At 36.6% G+C, this 18,515-nt stretch overlaps 1 protein-coding gene across 1 annotated transcript; it reads left to right on the top strand.

The window, feature by feature from the left end:
- The first annotated feature begins 855 nt into the window (after positions 1-855).
- tlx1 (T cell leukemia homeobox 1) lies at positions 856-7,415 on the top strand. The gene is given in 4 exon segments (XM_028795912.2): positions 856-1,325; positions 1,327-1,597; positions 3,392-3,629; positions 6,197-7,415. Coding segments are annotated over 4 exon segments (933 nt in total). The 5' UTR covers positions 856-1,124; the 3' UTR covers positions 6,420-7,415.
- The last annotated feature ends 11,100 nt before the right edge of the window (positions 7,416-18,515 follow it).

Below are 18,515 nucleotides of genomic sequence, written 5' to 3'. Positions count from 1 at the left end.
AACCACGTCTTAAAAGTTAAGTTTGCCGTTGTGACATATACCCTGTTGACGTTGAAGAGCTACACTGAATTTTCTTTTGTTTTCCCTTTTTTCAAATGGAGGTTATATTAAAATTGTAAGTTGTGTGATGTTTAGAATATTGCTTCAATTACATCGCTTCTTTTCATAACTGATCACCTAGTTAAATTGTAATCAGTTGATTACAATAGTTTCAACTTTGTTTAGGCATTTTATGCCTCACTGAATCGATTATCCCTTAAATTGCTACATTTATGGAAAAAATATCTATCTATCTATCTATCTATCTATCTATCTATCTATCTATCTATCTATCTATCTATCTATCTATCTATCTATCATACCTTAATTTCCCAGGTTAGTTATTATTTGCAGATTATATCCTTAAACAAATCAGCTAATATTTAATATTTTTTTGATCTGTTCCCGTAAATGTATTGTGTCAAATCAGTTTATATCAGTTTAGTTTATTAATCTAACTAAAACGTTGTACGAGTATTCCTTTAAATAATATAGTTATCCCTTTTTTTCTTCTAGTAATCGGAACTTTTATTAGCGCCATGTGCATATTTAATAGTACAATTAAAAAAAACTCAGCATTTTTCCGTTCTTTATAAGTAAATAATGGCTCGTATTAGTTCATTTCATCTGCCGAGAAATGACGCCTCTTCTGTGCTGGCACTAATTTGAAGTCATGAATTATTCGTATACTCCGATGTGATTGCTCCACTGAACTTTGCAACTGAGCCTTGGTTGGCAGAGGCGGACTAGTGGGGTTTGGCTTTAGCAGAAGCTCCTTCCTTTTTTCTTTTTTTCTGTCAGTCAGAAAGACACTTTCAGTTTTCAGCCAATGGAGTTGCAGGGCCTAAAGGTGCAGGCTTCATCTCGGCTGGGCCTTTTGGCAGCATGATTGATGTTCTGGTTTCTCTAGCAGGCAGGATCTTCAAGCAAAAAAGCTGCCCCGACTGGTGTTCTTCGTTACACACTTCCACTATTCTCACGTCTTTGGGAGCAACTGAAGCGAGACCGAACAGCATTTGTATTTTCCATCTGATAAGGCAGTCGGACTGGGGGACCAGTGTTTTCTGCAAGGGGTTTGGCAGATCATGGATCATATAGCGACCCATCATATCCACCAAACCCACGCAGAACCTATCAGCTTTGGTATCGATCAAATTTTAAACAACCCGGATCAGGGAAGTTGCATGATATCTAACTCCAGACTTCAAGATTCCGACTACGGCTTGGGATGCATTGTCAGCAGTGCCTACAACACGGTGACCGGCAACTACAACACAAACAACACTGGGGGGATACAATAACAGTGCGTGTAGCATGGCATCGTTAACTGGGTCTTACAATGTCAACATGGGCATGAACATGAATGGAAATAATTTGAACTCGGCAGGAGTAATCCGCGTTCCTGCTCACAGACCTTTAAGTAACGCTCACCAGTCCATTTCAACGGGCATGCCCACCGTACCCAGTATGGGCACTATGAACAGTATGAACAATCTTACTGGACTGACATTTCCTTGGATGGAAAGTAACAGAAGATACACGAAGGACAGATTCACAGGTATGTGTTACGGAAATCAAATGATACAACAGCACTTTTTTCCACCTTAATATGCATTAATTTAAGCCCCAGTTTTGCATTCCTATATTAACATATAATTTGAATTTGTAGTGACGATGAAGTGAGTACATTTTAAACAACTACAAGAAAAAGGGAGATTCAAAATGAAATGCTCTCAACTTAATTAATACCTCGAAATGCGTCATCAAATAATGCAAATTCCCAATTTAGAGATTAAATTATGCAATGATTTTTAAACGGATGGCTGCAATAATGGCATCTTTTCGTTCGGACGTTTCATTAAACTATACTGGCTACTTCGAAAGTGACTACAGTGCGCAAAATTGCTCATTCTAGCCCAAAAACAAAACCAAAAAAAGTAAATTCAATTGTAACAAGTATTAGCATATAAAATCCAATTCCTGTATTCGTTTTAAAGCATGCGTATTAAATCAATTTGCATTTGACCCTTATGCATTTGGTAGATTCAATTAAAAGTACTGCACTGTAATGAGTACATTGGTTATGAATATGAAATACTTAGTAATTGTTATACAAACAAGCGAGCAAAATAGTAGCATAATGTTAAGAAAAGAGAACGTTTATCTTATTATTGATCAAGTTAATGTTCTTTTGCAATGCACCTTATGATGGTGAGTTCTGTGAAAGGTACTATATAAAGCACATTAATCGATTTTTTAACATAATGCACAATATAAAACATTAGACACATGGCTTGACATGGTGAATGTCAAATGTCACAGGTCATGTGGCACAATTTTTCAATAGGCATAAGAGGTCAAATTATTTTTGTAAATGTTTAATAATAATAATAATAATAATAATAATAATAATAATAAAAGACGCTCAAGAGTCAAAATGTACCCAAATGTGTGTGATCTGGATTTCTGATACATTTCTGATACACATCTGATAGATTTCTGCAATTTTTTATTGTTATTATTCTTATTATTGTATTATTATTCACATCTTTGTCAATGTTAAGGTTCAGTTTTTAAAATATTTGCATGTCTTATAGCAATAAGCTGCAGGGTAAGAGACCATTAGTTGTCAATTTGATGTAATATTGCAACTGAATCACTCTAATTATCATTCTGTCTTTTATAATTGTCTTTTATATTCACTCGTTGTTTAACCAATAGTTAAACACGTTTTGTAATTTCTGTATTGGCATATATTTAATTGATATTGTTAACTGCAATAACGATGTTGACTTGGTAAGCCCCTGCTAGGCCTAAACCTAACACATGGTGTGTTCTGGACCCTCATATGGAGCCTTCAATGAGGACCCGTGTGTCATGAACATAAACCCATTACCTACTGCCAAGAATTTATAAAAAAACATTGTTATGGACCATAAAGAAAATTAATTAGGTTGCATTACTACAAAATATGCAGGCGAAATATTCATATTTACTTAAAATAATCAGATACTGTTATTAGTATAACTTATAGGCAAACTATGTAACTTGTTGCCCACATTTAACTTTCAGATTCGAGTATAGACGTTAACATATATCCCTTTAAATGTGGCATATTTAATGTTTCACTTCAGGCGTGTATGTGGGAGTGGAGCTTGGTTGCCAGTTACTAGACAGTCAAATAAATGACTGTCCTACTAGCACTGTAAAATTCTTGCCTACCATGAGTGTGCTCTCTGGTCACTACGTTGCTGCCCCATTTTGTTCTTTAGCTTCGCTCTCCCTTGCCTTTGCTTTTTTGTATCTTGCTCATTTTGCCACTTGCTTCTGCCCTGTCTATCTTCCACTCCAGTGGCGCTCTCACCCTTCACTGTAACACGCCGTATAGGTCACCCGTACCAGAATCGGACGCCTCCAAAGAAGAAAAAGCCCAGGACATCGTTCACCAGACTGCAGATATGTGAACTGGAGAAAAGGTTTCATCGACAGAAGTATTTGGCCTCTGCAGAAAGAGCCGCCCTGGCAAAGGCGCTCAAAATGACAGACGCTCAGGTCAAAACCTGGTTCCAAAATAGGAGAACAAAATGGAGGTGAGCATTTTTTTTCTTCAATACTATAGTAACTGTGACATACCCTGTATTTCTATCTGATTTTGGATTTTCAAAAACGCTAAATTAATTTTCACCAACAAAAAATGAATTCGAAAATAGCAATGAAGTAATGTCAATGTGTACCGGACATACGTAACACTCTACCCCAAGCCCTGTTTATTGTATTAGTAAATATGTGTCGCATTATGTTATACTGTTTATTTTAAAAGAACTTGGTTTTCATTTTTATATTTTTATTATATCACTGTAATATTTCCTTCTAATTTTCCGAATAAAATTATTAATGGACAGTTTTATTTTACATGTTTTCGGGGTCCTGAGACAGTGAAATCAATGATTAAAAGACCATATATACTGTATAGTTTATTATTATTATTATTATTATTATTATTATTATTATTATTATTATTATTATTATGTCCATCCATTAAAGGATTTTTAACAGCTAAAAAACGTGTATATTAAGTTAATTGGTGACGTCAAAATGCATAATGTGAGTGACTTGCAAGTGCACCGGAGTTCCGTTCAGAGATGACCGGCTGGCCTAATTTTTTTTTTGGTATTATTAGTTGTAGTACTAGTAACATTCGCCTTATAAGATTATCGGTTTAACCGTACAATTCAATGCAATACAAACTATAATGCAAAGTCGAGGTGTGTTTGTCTTCATTTGAAGATGAATATTAGGTTTCGGTATATCTGATTATAATGATCCAACTCCTAACATTAAAGCCCGCTATAACGTATAAAGCACCGTCAACGCATGGAAATCGAATTTTTACATTTCACGTCGAAAATGTTCACAGTAAGTGAAAAGGAATAATTAAGTACGATTCTTTGTTCTTTGAGTTTCTCTTATCAATGTGTTTAATTTCACTGGTAGAAAATGATCTGAATATGGTTAGCTACTCTATGAGCTACTTCTCTTATATATTTAGCAGGGAGCACATAGCGTTTAAAAGCAAATAAGAATAAAACTATAACAATATTCTTAAATGACCAGATTAAAGAGAGAACTAAACACACGAGTGATTTTAAATCATTGAGCCATTCAGCTAAACATATTACAGAAAATGAAATCACACTCATTAAGTATTGCAAAATGCGTCTCAAAGCACCTACTATTTCTAGGGATTTTGGATTCATGTCAAACATATATTTTATAAAAATACAGGAATTATGGACAGTTGGTCCATGTGGAGTATTCCAAATCAAACAGTTTTCATCTCGGTCATTGTCATTGGTTCACAAACAGTGTGGAAGTCTGTACCTTCTCCTAGTACGTGCGAGCCCCGATTTTTTTTCCATACAGTCAAGGTAACCTGCTAGGTAGCCTATTATACATTAAATATTTCTATTTTAGGAAGCTTTCTTCAAAGCCGAAAGAAACAATTTCATATACAATGAACCCATCCCAGAATGAAATGGTTCTTTGTTAAGCCATGACTCCAGGATTTTCAGAGTTTACTTCACCTTCCAGGTATTACTTTTTGATTCATTCGCAAAAGCGACAGACAAATGAAGTTATAATGGCTTACTATAAACACTATAGTCAAATAACAGTAAAATCTACACAATTTAAGTAATAACTGTTACAAAGTTAACAATAAATGTATAGTTGGATAAACACTTGTTTTCTTGTCAAGTCAAAAAATGTTCCTTCAATAAAAGTCGCTTGCACCGAACTGAACAACTCTTAACATATCTTAAAATTACACGTATGTGGTGTGTTTACTAATAATTGATAACTGAGTGTGAATGCACGAGGGTCAGGCGATCCATGAACAGGTCCCTGCCTTGGTCCAAATGTTGCTGGGATGAGCTGCAGCCTAAAGTGATCCTCTTTTGAATTAAGCGGTTACAGTGATGTTTTATGTTACAAAAGTTACATTTTATTAACAATTCTCAGGTTTATAATGTTTCACGTGGTTGTTTAATCGTGGTTTTCAAGCGTCTGAGTAATTCTTGGGAACACAGGTACAAAATTTTGCATGTGTTATTAGGCACGTAAACAGATAAAAATATATTATTACGTTATTTTAAAATATATTATTCAAAATAGATAGATAGATAGATAGATAGATAGATAGATAGATAGATAGATAGATAGATAGATAGATAGATAGATGGGTTTCTATTACGATGAAATAACTTCATAAATGTTTGTGCACGGGTTCAGTGAGAGGTTGTTGATTCTTAACAAATATTAACTTAATTTTTTTTCAAAATAAAAGTACATTATACAGGAATTGTAATGTTATAGCGTGATCAATCAGCAGCTTTCACAATGAGTATAAAATTCTGATAGTAAATAAAATTGAGCAAAATATTACTGAAAACATACGAGATGAAAACCTGAAGTCGCGTTCTGTTTATCAGTTTTGTGAATGCGACTTTTTTAATATCCACATTTACACTGACCCTACATGTATCTGTTGCATTAAGGAACATCTTATTAATTTAGTGTATTTAGTGTATGAATCGTATCGGTCGATATTATCGCGTGTAAGGTTATTATTTCATTCTTTCTGTTGACTTCTATGCAGGAGACAAACTGCGGAAGAAAGGGAAGCCGAGAGACAGCAGGCCAATCGTATCTTAATGCAACTGCAGCAAGAAGCCTTCCAAAAAACTCTTAATCAGCCGGTGCAGCCGGACCCCATCTGCCTTCACAACTCCTCTCTTTACGCGCTCCAGAACCTGCAGCCCTGGACAGACAACACCGGTAAAATCACAAGCGTAACTTCGGTGGCGGCTTCCTGCGAATGAAAAGGAGCAGATTTTTTTTCTGGAATAAGTTAGACTTTAAACGTACCAACATACACTTAAGAAGAACAGCAACAATCCTGTATCTCTAAAAATATTGAAAATTTCCGAACAAATCTTTAAGATTATTAACTAAGTTCACGGAGAAGTTTATAACTTTCAAGAGAAATCTATATTTAATGTAAAAAATGTTTTTTGGTCGACGTTACACAATTGTTTCCGAAGTCAAATCAAGATCGGATCCTGCAGTATTAAAATCTTGTGAACATACTGAAAAAGACAAAAGTGCACTCATTTTGGCCATTAGCAACTCTTGTCACATGTATATGTTAGGGACATGATTGAATGATCCTTATATCTTTTTTAAAATGATTTTTATTACACTTAACACACCTTTCTTACTATGGAAATTTCCCTAAAAATTGACGACGGTGGATTTATTTTTATGCGTTTACTGGTTTGGAAACTTTTCAGTCCACGAACGAAATTGTGCTACAATGTCATGACAACACCAGACTGCTAAAGGTATTGATGAAACCGTCACATTTGATGCAACGGATATTCCCGAGACTCTTATTTTTTTCCGGAATAATGCAATTTATTTATATCGATCACGCTAGTTTTGTCTTTCAAGGGACATTTTTTTTTTATCATTTTCCAAAAGAAACAACGTTAGGATTGACAAACTGTCACCAGATATTCTCACCAGATGCCATTTGGCATTACGATTTTCACAAGGTTTCCAGAGTATTTTATTTTTTTATATTCCATGATCCATTTATTCGTGTACGAATGTTCTGTATTACAGTATGTAAAGCACGTTATTAGGTTACCCATATACAATTTTATTTCGTTTTGATTTATCCGTCTGTAATTCTGTCAGATTCATAATCTCCTAACGGATTCTTTTAACTAGAAATGCACTTAACATTTATGTATATTAATTTCTTACAGTGCTTGTGTACATTTGTGTAAAAAATAAACATTAAGTTTATGAAATCCAGTATTTTTGTACATGTTGTTAAACTATGAATAGTTACATTAAAGGCTCGAAGAGGTCACGTGCGTAATAAAAAAAATGTTACTATGTTTATTCTGAAAAATAAAATCTTCCTACATGGTGTTTTTAATAATACATAAGTCAAGTCAGACTTCACAACATGAAGAGAGTGCCTACTACACTCTTCGTGGCAAAAGGGTCTTTGTTGTGACATTTAGTAGAAAACCCGTCAGCCTTTCTCATTTCAAAATGGGGATTGCGCAGAACCGGAGTCTGTCCTGGCGACATTTGACACAAAGTAGGGACCAACGGGGTGCTGGGAATTTACAAGCAATATTTATTTCTGAATATAATACATTCATACATACATAAATACGTGCATTTGTTACAGTGGAATGAACGGTTAAGAAAGTAAAGGTTATTTACATGCTGAAAAGATTGGAAAGAAACTTTGAAAAATTACGTCACACTCCCCTATTTTTCCTTTTCTTTTGCTTTTTGTCTATGTTGAAATAACGTTCAACTATTGTTTCAATACCATGCGCTCTCAGACTCGTTCAATTCAATTCTGAGTCACAGGAGGTCGGTGGCTGTGACAATGTCATTGAGCGACAGACGGCGAAACCTACTCTGAACCTGGTCCAAGGCTTTCACAAACAATAGTTACTTTAGCTAACTCAGACTTCCACTTGTCACATGGACTTCCACTTGTTACGTGGATCTTGATATCCTCACGCGATAATTTTTTATGTAACGTTAAGTTATGAGAGGACACAATTCCATTTTAAGATACTTCCACGAATTCTTACCTACGTTGACAATACTTCTCATTTCTGCGCTATGAAGTATCCTTCTTTTGATTGCTGTTCAACTGTATCTGTAAATCTGTAACATTTGTACCGTTACACTTCTGCATTTTTAAGAAAAAATGATATACTGTACATACATACATACATACATACATACATACATACATACATACATACATACATACATACATATAAATTGAGAAATTAATAAAGGAGAAGATTTTTAAATTGTCAATGAGGTATTTTCAAAATTGGAGGAATACATAGAAAACGCAATCGTTTGTTTATGCTGTATTTGTGACAGAGAAAGGTCCCAGATATAACTAATTCACATCTCCATTAATCCATTTTCTAACCCGTTTAATTCAGTTCAGAGGTGCTGAGTGGTCGCAGTTTATCGGGATGATTTCTGTCATTGAACACAAATATTTAATATTTTCTAAGATTATGAGAGAAACCTACTCACATTGCTCGTTATTTTAAAGGCAACTTTTTACAGTAACTTGGTAGGTTGTAACAGTTGTGATATTTTTAAAGTGACTCTCCTTAACGACTTAAATACCATGAAGTGCTGTGGTAGAATAAGTTAGAAGTGGAACCGGGTAATTGAGGAGCACTTTTATTTAGTCCAGTATTCATTAATAGGTTTAAAACAAACAATAATAATGATAAATTATTAATTAAATATATAGATTTTGTATCTCAGTTGTTTTCTTGCGCTTACATAAAAGAAGGAAAAAATGTGTTAATTCTCCGTTGTATGCAGGCATTAGAGTGCATATTAATAAAAGAAATTGGATGAAAACAAGTAAAGGAAAACATCTGCAAACTGTTATACTTTTATATAATTAAAAAAAAGACTTTATTTATTAACATGTGAAGAAATTTTTCTTTGACCAGTTGGGAAGACAAATGCGTCCTAGCAGTGACTCACTCATCATAAATAACCACCTTCTTCCTTTATTCCTTCATTCATCATTATTATTATTATTATCATTATTATTATTATTTTGAGAAAATTATGGCAGCCATGTAGAGATCCCCTTTAAATCAGTACACGCTCATTTAGACATGCGAACAATACGTGCAAGTCACCGTGAGTTTTTCATTTTTTCTAGCAAATCCACTTAAATGGATAACAGTTTTCCGTCATTATTAAAGTGTATTTTATCCCTTTCTTTAGGTATAACATGACTCACTATTAAAACAAAGAGACGTTTTTTACTGCTGCACAATAGATGTGTTAAGTGCCTTTCAAAAGCCTGTTGGACTTGAATAAACTTGTTTTTAGCATACGAAGAATGTAAGCACGTATTAAAGGCAAAAGTCTCATTTGCTATCTGCTGCGTTGTGTTTTGAAAAGGAAAATAGAGAAATGTAAAGATAAATATAATTAATCGCGTCACATCAGTAAAGAAACTGTTCAACGTTCACAAATACCTGAGTCAGAATGAATGTTTAAATTGATTTAGAAATGCGGCGATGCCGGGATCATATATATCATATATATACACGCTAAAAAATAACAGTGTCAAAGTCATTCTTCAGAGCGAAACTATAGATGAACCACATTTTCTCCCAAAAGGACAATTCACATGAAAGATCTGTAAGAACTTTTATTTAACTAAATCCGTAACAGGTTCCATAAATAGATATTATTAGATAACAGATTTGTGAAATACCTATGAGTCCATGATTTTAAAAGGACTCTTGTTGCACACTGAAGCACAGGCTATAAGATCAGGGTTTCTTGATTTGTTAGAATCCTGCTATGTAGCCTACTGTACATTAAAGATTTCTGTTTTGTCCACATATACAAAGAACCCTTCCCAAAATGAAATGGTGCAATGGCTCTATGAGGAACCACCCAACCCAATAAAATGACATCGAAGAACAACTATTTTAAATTAAATTGGGGGAATCGATTAAATATTCGTATCAGTCGCGTCAATTAATCCGTCAGTATTATTCTGCAGTGCTGCAAATTATAATAATTTCCTTATTCTATATTTTGTCCAGGTCTAGAATTTTTTTGACCTCGACATTTTTGACAACGTGTTCTTTTGATATTTTTTGTCAACATACTGAAAACGTGTTCGTCAAATATTTGCTTCTTTTCCAATAATCCGTGCTTTTCCATTAAGCAATTTTTGCTTTTACTTAAGTGTAAATAAGTGCAATTCTTAGTATAATGAGAATTTTTTTTTTAAGAACTCAAACTGCGTGCCAACCGACACACGTGTAAATGGCGTTCAGTTTATAATCGTTAACTCTGCCCAGTACAGTAGTTATTCCGATTGTGCGTCTGCGAGCTTCAATTAACATCTGATACAAACAAAAGCTTTACAGAACACTTTATACCATGAGATTGTAAACACGATGTAAGATGATCCATTCAGCTATTCATCTTTTGAACCAGCTAAAGGGAATAAGGAAACCGGTGCCTGTCAGTAAGAAGGGCAAGAAACGCTCCTGCAGATAGATAGATAGATAGATAGATAGATAGATAGATAGATAGATAGATAGATAGATAGATAGATAGATAGATAGATAGATAGATAGATAGATAGATAGATAGATAGATAGATAGATAGATAGATAGATAGATAGATAGATAGATATTTAAACTCATATCACAAAACACTGAAAAAAATCAACACTTTATGCAATCAACTCAGATAGTGGTCTTTCAGATAGTCAACTTGGAGACTCAAAAGGTATTTAGGCTATAACCAATTTCATGCAACTTTTTATTTGCATATTGCAAAACTGAAACAATTTGCTGTCACTTCTTCATAGTGAATTTCTTATCCCCACATTTTGGTGGTGTAGTGGTTGTGCTGTGCAGCATGAAAGCCAGGATTTACATCCCTGGTCTTTCCAGTGTGGACTTTAATGTGTCTGTGGGTTTCCTCCATGATCTCTGACTGGTTTCCTCCATGTGCTCCAGTTTCCTCCCACAGTTCAAAAACATACAAGTCAGAAATACTAGCAATACTAATTTGTCCCCAGTGTGTCTGAGTGTCTACTCTGTCCACAAATGCTTCCTGCATTACGCCCTGTGCTTGTTGAGTTAGGGTGCTCAGTATATAGCGGGTTTGGAACACAGATGGATAGATCTCTACAGTTTTTTTGATAGACCCAAGCTTTGTTACTACTACAGAAAATAATTATTTTAGGCTAGTTCTTACTACCTTGCCAAATAAGTAATGCATTGTAAAGGGGTAAATGGTGAAATACAGAATAATCCAACCTCCAACTCTTTTTTAGGTTTGGTGCTTAATAAATCCCTTACATGTAAGAGCAGCCTGGTATGCAATTTAAGGCACTCAGGCAGTGCGTACAGAACTGAGACCAACCCTGGATGGGACATGATTATAATGAAGTGATCAATCACACACACACACACACACACACACACACACACACACACACACACACACACACACACACACACACACACACACACACACAGTTTGTTTAGAGTGGTCAAATAACCTAACAAGAATATCTTTTGGATGCTAGAGAACAACTAGAATACCTGGACCATACAGACAATAGGGAAGAACATCCATCCATCCATTTTCCAACCCGCTGAATCCGAACACAGGGTCACGGGGGTCTGCTGGAGCCAATCCCAGCCAACACAGGGCACAAAGCAGGAACCAATCCCAGGCAGGGTGCAAACCCACCACAGGATACACACAAACACACCAAGCACACACCAGGGCCAATTTAGAATCGCCAATCCACCTAACCTGCGTGTCTTTGGACTGTGGGAGGAAACCGGAGCGCCCGGAGGAAAACCACGTAGACATGGGGAGAACATGCAAACTCCACACAGGGAGGACCTGGGAAGTGAACCCGGGTCTCCTAACTGCGAGGCAGCAGCGCTACCACTGCGCCACCATGCCGCCCTCACTACAAATCCATAAAAGAAAATAATTATTAAGCTATTTTGTTCTTTCCTCAAAAGCATACAATGTCATCTCTGGAATGAAGTGATCCATAATTAATGTAATTTTCATGCCATTAGTTAATTTCTGAAGTTAGCATCTCTCACCTGCCTTCTCCAAATTCTTTCAAGACATTCAGGCATGTGTAGTCCATTTATTAGTGATGTATATAAAGTACTGAGTTTCTGTTTTTAGTTCTTTCTTCAAGTCTATCCAGCCTTTAAGTGAGTCCTCTTCATCTTATTTTAGTCTTTCAATGGTACCATTGAAAGCAACCCTTGAAGGGGTTCCAGTTCAACAAAATGTAAAAAATGAACAAATTAAGCAAACAGACATCATTGGTATAGGAGAGGAACATCAGTGAAAAAACAACACACTCACATACAACATGAATGTGCCAACTCTACATGCTATGTTATCTGCTGCACCTGTCCAATCGCTGTACTGTACACAACATCTTCCAAACACTATATTTTATTTTATTATATTGCTGAACCCATGATGATCTGCAAAGGAATGTGTTGTGATCTGACATTACAATTACAAGTCCCTTAACATCCATTCTTCTATCCTTCATTTACACAACTAAGCAGAAACAGTGAAAGAGACAAATCCAATGTAGTGGTACATTGTGAAAACATTATTGAATTTAAACAGGTAAACACTATCCTTAAACTCTGTAATGTGAGAATGCATTTGCTGCATTCTGTGTGTTTCTGGTCACTGTGCTCCAGACAGAGAATAACACCAATAGAAAAGATGAAGAGATCAGGAACCAAACACATCCCAGTACTGAAGCATACCTGCTAAGACTGTTTTTAAAAGGAAAGGCTTTGAAGAATCTAATCCAGGTCTACAATAAACATCTAAAACACATCAATAAAGTTAAATTCTCTGTTTTAATATACTCTTGTTTATAATGGCACCATGGAGTGGTAGAATGGTGCATGGGAGTAAGATATGTGAGTAAGAATTTCATGGTACTTTCTACATGTGACAGTGCAGCTACTGCTACTGCTACTACTAATCTAGTATAAGAACTTCAATTTGGCATTGAATCAGGTACGGTCTTGAAGTGTTTTTCAAGACAGACATACACATGGGAATCTGAAGCAAATTACTGAGCCCTAGATCCAAAGTATACATCTCTGCAGCTTTGAAAGATTAAACGCGTTGATGAAAGACTAGCCAGTTTTAGTCTTCCATCTTAGTCTGAGAGAGCCACAGTAGCTGAAACTTTTGATTCAAAGTGTTTCTTAATCAGAGGTGAATTATTGCTGCCAGCGCAACATGAAGTTTTGGTCTTAATTTTAGTGTACTCACTTGTTATATTCACATACATTTTCAGCCAATAAAAAGACGGATCACTGATCTCTGCTCTTCTTTGGTGCCAACAGAGAGAAGGGCGGCAATGTTTGACTTACCCTTAGGTTCTGGGATGCACTGGTGCCCTGTCCTTGGTTGGCTCCTAACTTGTTCACTTTGCTGCCATTATAGGGACTGACGTCCAATGACCCTGAACTGAATGATAAGTTAGAAAGTGGAAAGATGAATGAAAGTAAGAAATTTCCTTGAAATAGTCTACTCAGTTTTTTGCATCTTTCAGTTATTTCATTGCAGTAATGACTCTTTTAAATTATTTCTCATAATAGAAAATGGAAAAATTGTTATCCATGTGTCCCTCCACATGGGATTAGGGTCATCAGGGCAACAATAAACCATTCTTTAGCAGAAGCACATTTTCTTGTGAAAATATTGTTCTCTTTTGCTGGAATGCATTTTTGGCTGTACCACAGACAGGTGTCAGTGGTGATAAGCATAATCCATCCATCCATTATCCAACACGCTATATCCTAACTACAGGGTCACGGGGGTCTGCTGGAGCCAATCCCAGTCAACACAGGGTGCAAGGCAGGAAACAAACCCCAGGCAGGTCGCCAGCCCACTGCAGGACACACACACACTAGGGACAATTTAGAATCGCCAGTCCATATAACCTGCATGTCTTTGGACTGTGGGAGGAAACCAGAGGACCCGGAGGAAACCCACGCAGACACGAGGAGAACATGCAAACTCCACGCAGGGAGGACGCCGGGAAGTGAACCCAGGTCTCCTAACTGTGAGGCAGCAGCTCTACCCACTGCGCCACCGTGCCGCCGATAAGCATAATTTTATTTGAAATTATAATGTAAAACATTTTTTTTAATTTTGTAAATTGTCTATTTCCATATTTTCACTGTTCATGGTATTAACTTTTGTTAGTTCAGTGCCCCTTGTTAAAAATATTACAGCAAAAATAGAACAGAATGTTAATCCTCCATCCATCCTTCTATTACTGATTCATTTTTTTTCCAGTTCAATGTCATAAGAGTGATGGAGCCTATCCTCATAAAAGGGGATACACAATATCACAATCTTGTTGTGCCCCACACTAATCTACACTCCATGGGTGACAGGGCCTTCAGCTGTATAGCGCCCAGACTCTGGAATGACCTACCGAAATTAATGAGATCAGCTGACTCCATGAATTCTTTTAAAAAACAACTCAAAACTCAGTTTACCTCTATGTCAAGATGCTCATGTAACCTGTATGTGTGTGTGCGAGACCACCAATTATGTTGTCTGTTAGGCTTTTCTCTGAATTCACTATCTTACTCTTCTCTATTTATTTATCTGGTTTAAGACAATGCTATATACTGTATACCCTGCCATTCTTTCTTAAACTCTGTAAAGCGCCTTGAGCATGGGAAAGGCACTCTATAAATAAAATGTATTATTATTATTATTATTACTATTCTTGGATGGGGTACCAGTCCATTACAGAGCACTCACTCATGTAACCTTAGAGTTGCCAGTGAAAGGACATGTCACATTACGCAACTTATCCAGCAGTTTTCAGTCATAGATTTCTTTTACATATCCTAGGCGAGTTGGGGGCAGTTGTGTAGTATGACATACCCAGCACCTGAGTTCAACTAGTCTGTGACTCTCCTACCACAGTTTTGATTTTCTCTTAAGTCGTAGACGTGGGCTGAAAACAAATGAATGCACATTTGAAGGTACAATGCATATAATGCAGCGACAAGGAATAAGGAAAGCAGGTGTTTTGGACATTGTAAACAGAAGAGAGGCTTTTCTCTCGGCTGTCTCAAGTTTAAAGTACAATAATGGAATGGAAAAAAGGGCAGAATTTGATGCTGAAATCACAGTTCTGGTAACACTCTCTATAATTTGGAATTGTGAAATTATGATGGAAAGTCATCAAGCAGTTGCATAAGTTGATATCCAGCCATTACCAGTCATGTAAATTGACACACAATAAGATCAGCAATTCAGTTTTTTAGTTTGACATCCCCTCTGACTACAAATTCTGTAATGTGACGTGGCTTAACTAAGCATACCACTTTTGTTCCTTCCATTTTATAAGTAGTGATCAGTTCTTGCTGTTATTAAAACACATTTTTTAATTCCATGACTTCTTGCTTTCATTCTGCACCACCAGAAACTATAGCAGATCAACATTTCACTTTTTCTTTTCAAATATTTTATTAAATCAGATATTTATGATGGACAATAAATACAAATGGGATCAAGTGAGTTGGTCATTTGCCAACCATCAGTTAAAAATAACTCAATTAAGAGTTATGAATGCTAAAAGGTAAGCTGTTTAAAATGAAGGGAAAAGACAAAAGCTCTACCAACCAGCAATATCATTAAGGAAATGGGTGGAATGAAAACCTGCAAACACAGCGGCCCTCCAGAATGCAAATATGACACTCTTGCCCTTGAAGACTTAGTCTTTAGAAGGAACCTCAATAATGAAGACTGTGTCATGTTGAATAGAAATTATAAGGTAAAAATACATCAAATTGTATCTTTAAATCTGTGTTCCCCTTTTGTTCACAAATAAATTTTGGCTTTGGGGCAGTTAAACTTTGAATCCGATTGAAATATCAGATTATTTTAATTTTCAGCCTTGTGGCTTCAAGTCCAATGAACAGTCCTTTCAGAATAATTTCTATACTTGGTTCCTATGTATTCTTGTTCTTATAATCTGTACATTTTTGTTTGCAAAAAAACCCCCAAAAAAAACTCCTAAATTAAATTCCAGTTTATAAAGATAAACTGGAAAAAAGACAAATGTGAGAAGTAGGTACACTAGACTTTCCACTGAACTCTTGAGAGAAAGTATAAAAGAAACTACTATAAAATGTGAGGGCCACAGATGACCTTAAATTAATCCAGTATAACATATGCAGAGATATAAATCTGTATGGAAATATGACAGCGATTTATTTAACACAATATACTTCAGCAATTATTACATTTGACTTTTTAATGTATTAAACCAGTCTATTTTTTCAATTACTTATTTAAAGAAACAAATTCTTTGAATTTCAAGAGAGTGTTTTTTTATATGTATATACAAGTTTTACATCTTGCCTGAAAAAGGGGCCTCAGTTGCCTCGAAAGCTTGCATATTGTAATCTTTTTAGTTAGCCAATAAAGTTTTGGCATTTTGCTTGACTTTTCACTACATTCATAATGGCTAACACGGTACAACACCCTAGCACTATGTATATACAAATAATAGAATTAAGGGGAAATTGGAAATTGAGGGAAAGTGAATTTAGGACTGAAGGCAGAAAGAATTTTACACAAAGAGTTGTTGGAATCTGAAACAAGCTACCAAGTCATGTAGCTAAAGGAGAAACCTTGAGAACCTTTAATAACTACAAAGTATCTGGATGAGCTATCGGAACAGCTTAGCCATTAGCTAAAGTAACCGGCTTGATGGACTAAATGGTTTCCTCTTGTTTGTCAAATTTCTTATATTCTTAATGATAATAATAATAATGACAACAACAACATAGTGCTTTTCCCTCATAGATCCCATGCCTCGCCACAGCCTGTGAGTAGTTTGCATGTTTGTTCCTGGTCTACATTTATTTTTCTTTGTGCTGTGTTCCTTCCACAGCCTAAACACATAAAGTTTAGATTTACTGGCAATTCTGATCTTGCCAAGTGAGGGATTTCTTCCTGCTTCTGTGCCAAATGCTGCCAGTATAGGCTCCAGGATCCTATTACATTCTAGTGTTCACTCTGCAGTGGGCTGGCATCCTGTCCAGGGAATGTTCATGTCCTGCTGGAATAGGCTCCAGTTTGCCCACGACCCTTTTCTGGACAAGCCGTTTTGGACAATGGATGGATGAATGAACAAAAATAATAATAATAATAATAATAATATCCAGCATTCAAAGATGACAAAATCTATAACATAAGAATATCTACATTGAGTCCACCTGATCCTGAAATCAGAACTCAAATTCTACAACAAGATGACTTTGCTCAACAGCATAGCAGTCCCAGTTTTGGTGTACAGCTTTGGAGAAAAGAGGAGGTTGAGAAGCTTGACAGTTAAATGAGAAAACTTTTTAACATTTGTCACAGATGGCTGGGGTCCTTGCCCAGCCAGGAAGCCTCTCTGCTGTTTTGTGAGCACACCTTGCGCTGTGTTGTGAGCGTGCCTTGCGCTGCTGTGCGGGGTCGTCACACAAAAATAAATGCACGGCCAGGAATCCTGTCGACTACGCCAGTGTGACAAACTCAACCCGACACAGATAACACAAATGTTTGATTTTATTTTCTTCACCTGTGGGCAACGCCGTCCCTGTTTCCCATAGGCACAACACAGTCCCAATAAGCACAACAGCTAAACACAATTCTTTTCCTCTATTCTTTTCTTCTCTTTTGTCATTTCAACTCCTCCCGACAAGCTTCGTCTCCCTCCTCCCGACTCTGGTTCCCCGAGTGGTGTCTGCTAGCTCCTTTTATATGAATCACCCGGAAGTACTCCAGGTGCTAGTTGCCCCACTTCCGGCTGCACTTCTGGGTGTGGTGGAGGCGCCACACATGGGCTCTGGAGCAGTTGCAGCACCCCCTGGCAGCACCACAAGTTCCCAACAGGGCTATAGAAAGCTCCATCTCCCATGAAGCCCTGCAGGAGTCCAAGGCACCACTGTAACCAATGGGGGCTGCCATCTAGCATCCCGGGGGAGGTACTGTTCTGCCCATGCTTGCTCCCCTGGTCCTTTTAGCGAAGAGGCTTCCTGGCCAGACAAGGACCCTGGCCATCTGTGACACATTCATGGGATCCACCATCCAAAGGCTAACATTCATAGGCTGTACATGGGTGGACATGGGCTCGTAGAACTGGAAACTGCTTTCAGCTCTGCCATTGTTCAGCTCAATTACTATATCCAGCTGGGCAAAGACTAGTTCACAACCATGGTATGTAACCATGAATCTGGGAAAGCCAAGTACTCACTCTCCA

This window comes from Erpetoichthys calabaricus, chromosome 2 (assembly GCF_900747795.2).
Source record: "Erpetoichthys calabaricus chromosome 2, fErpCal1.3, whole genome shotgun sequence".
Lineage (NCBI taxonomy): Eukaryota > Metazoa > Chordata > Cladistia > Polypteriformes > Polypteridae > Erpetoichthys > Erpetoichthys calabaricus.
This window is presented reverse-complemented; position numbering and strand designations above follow the sequence as displayed.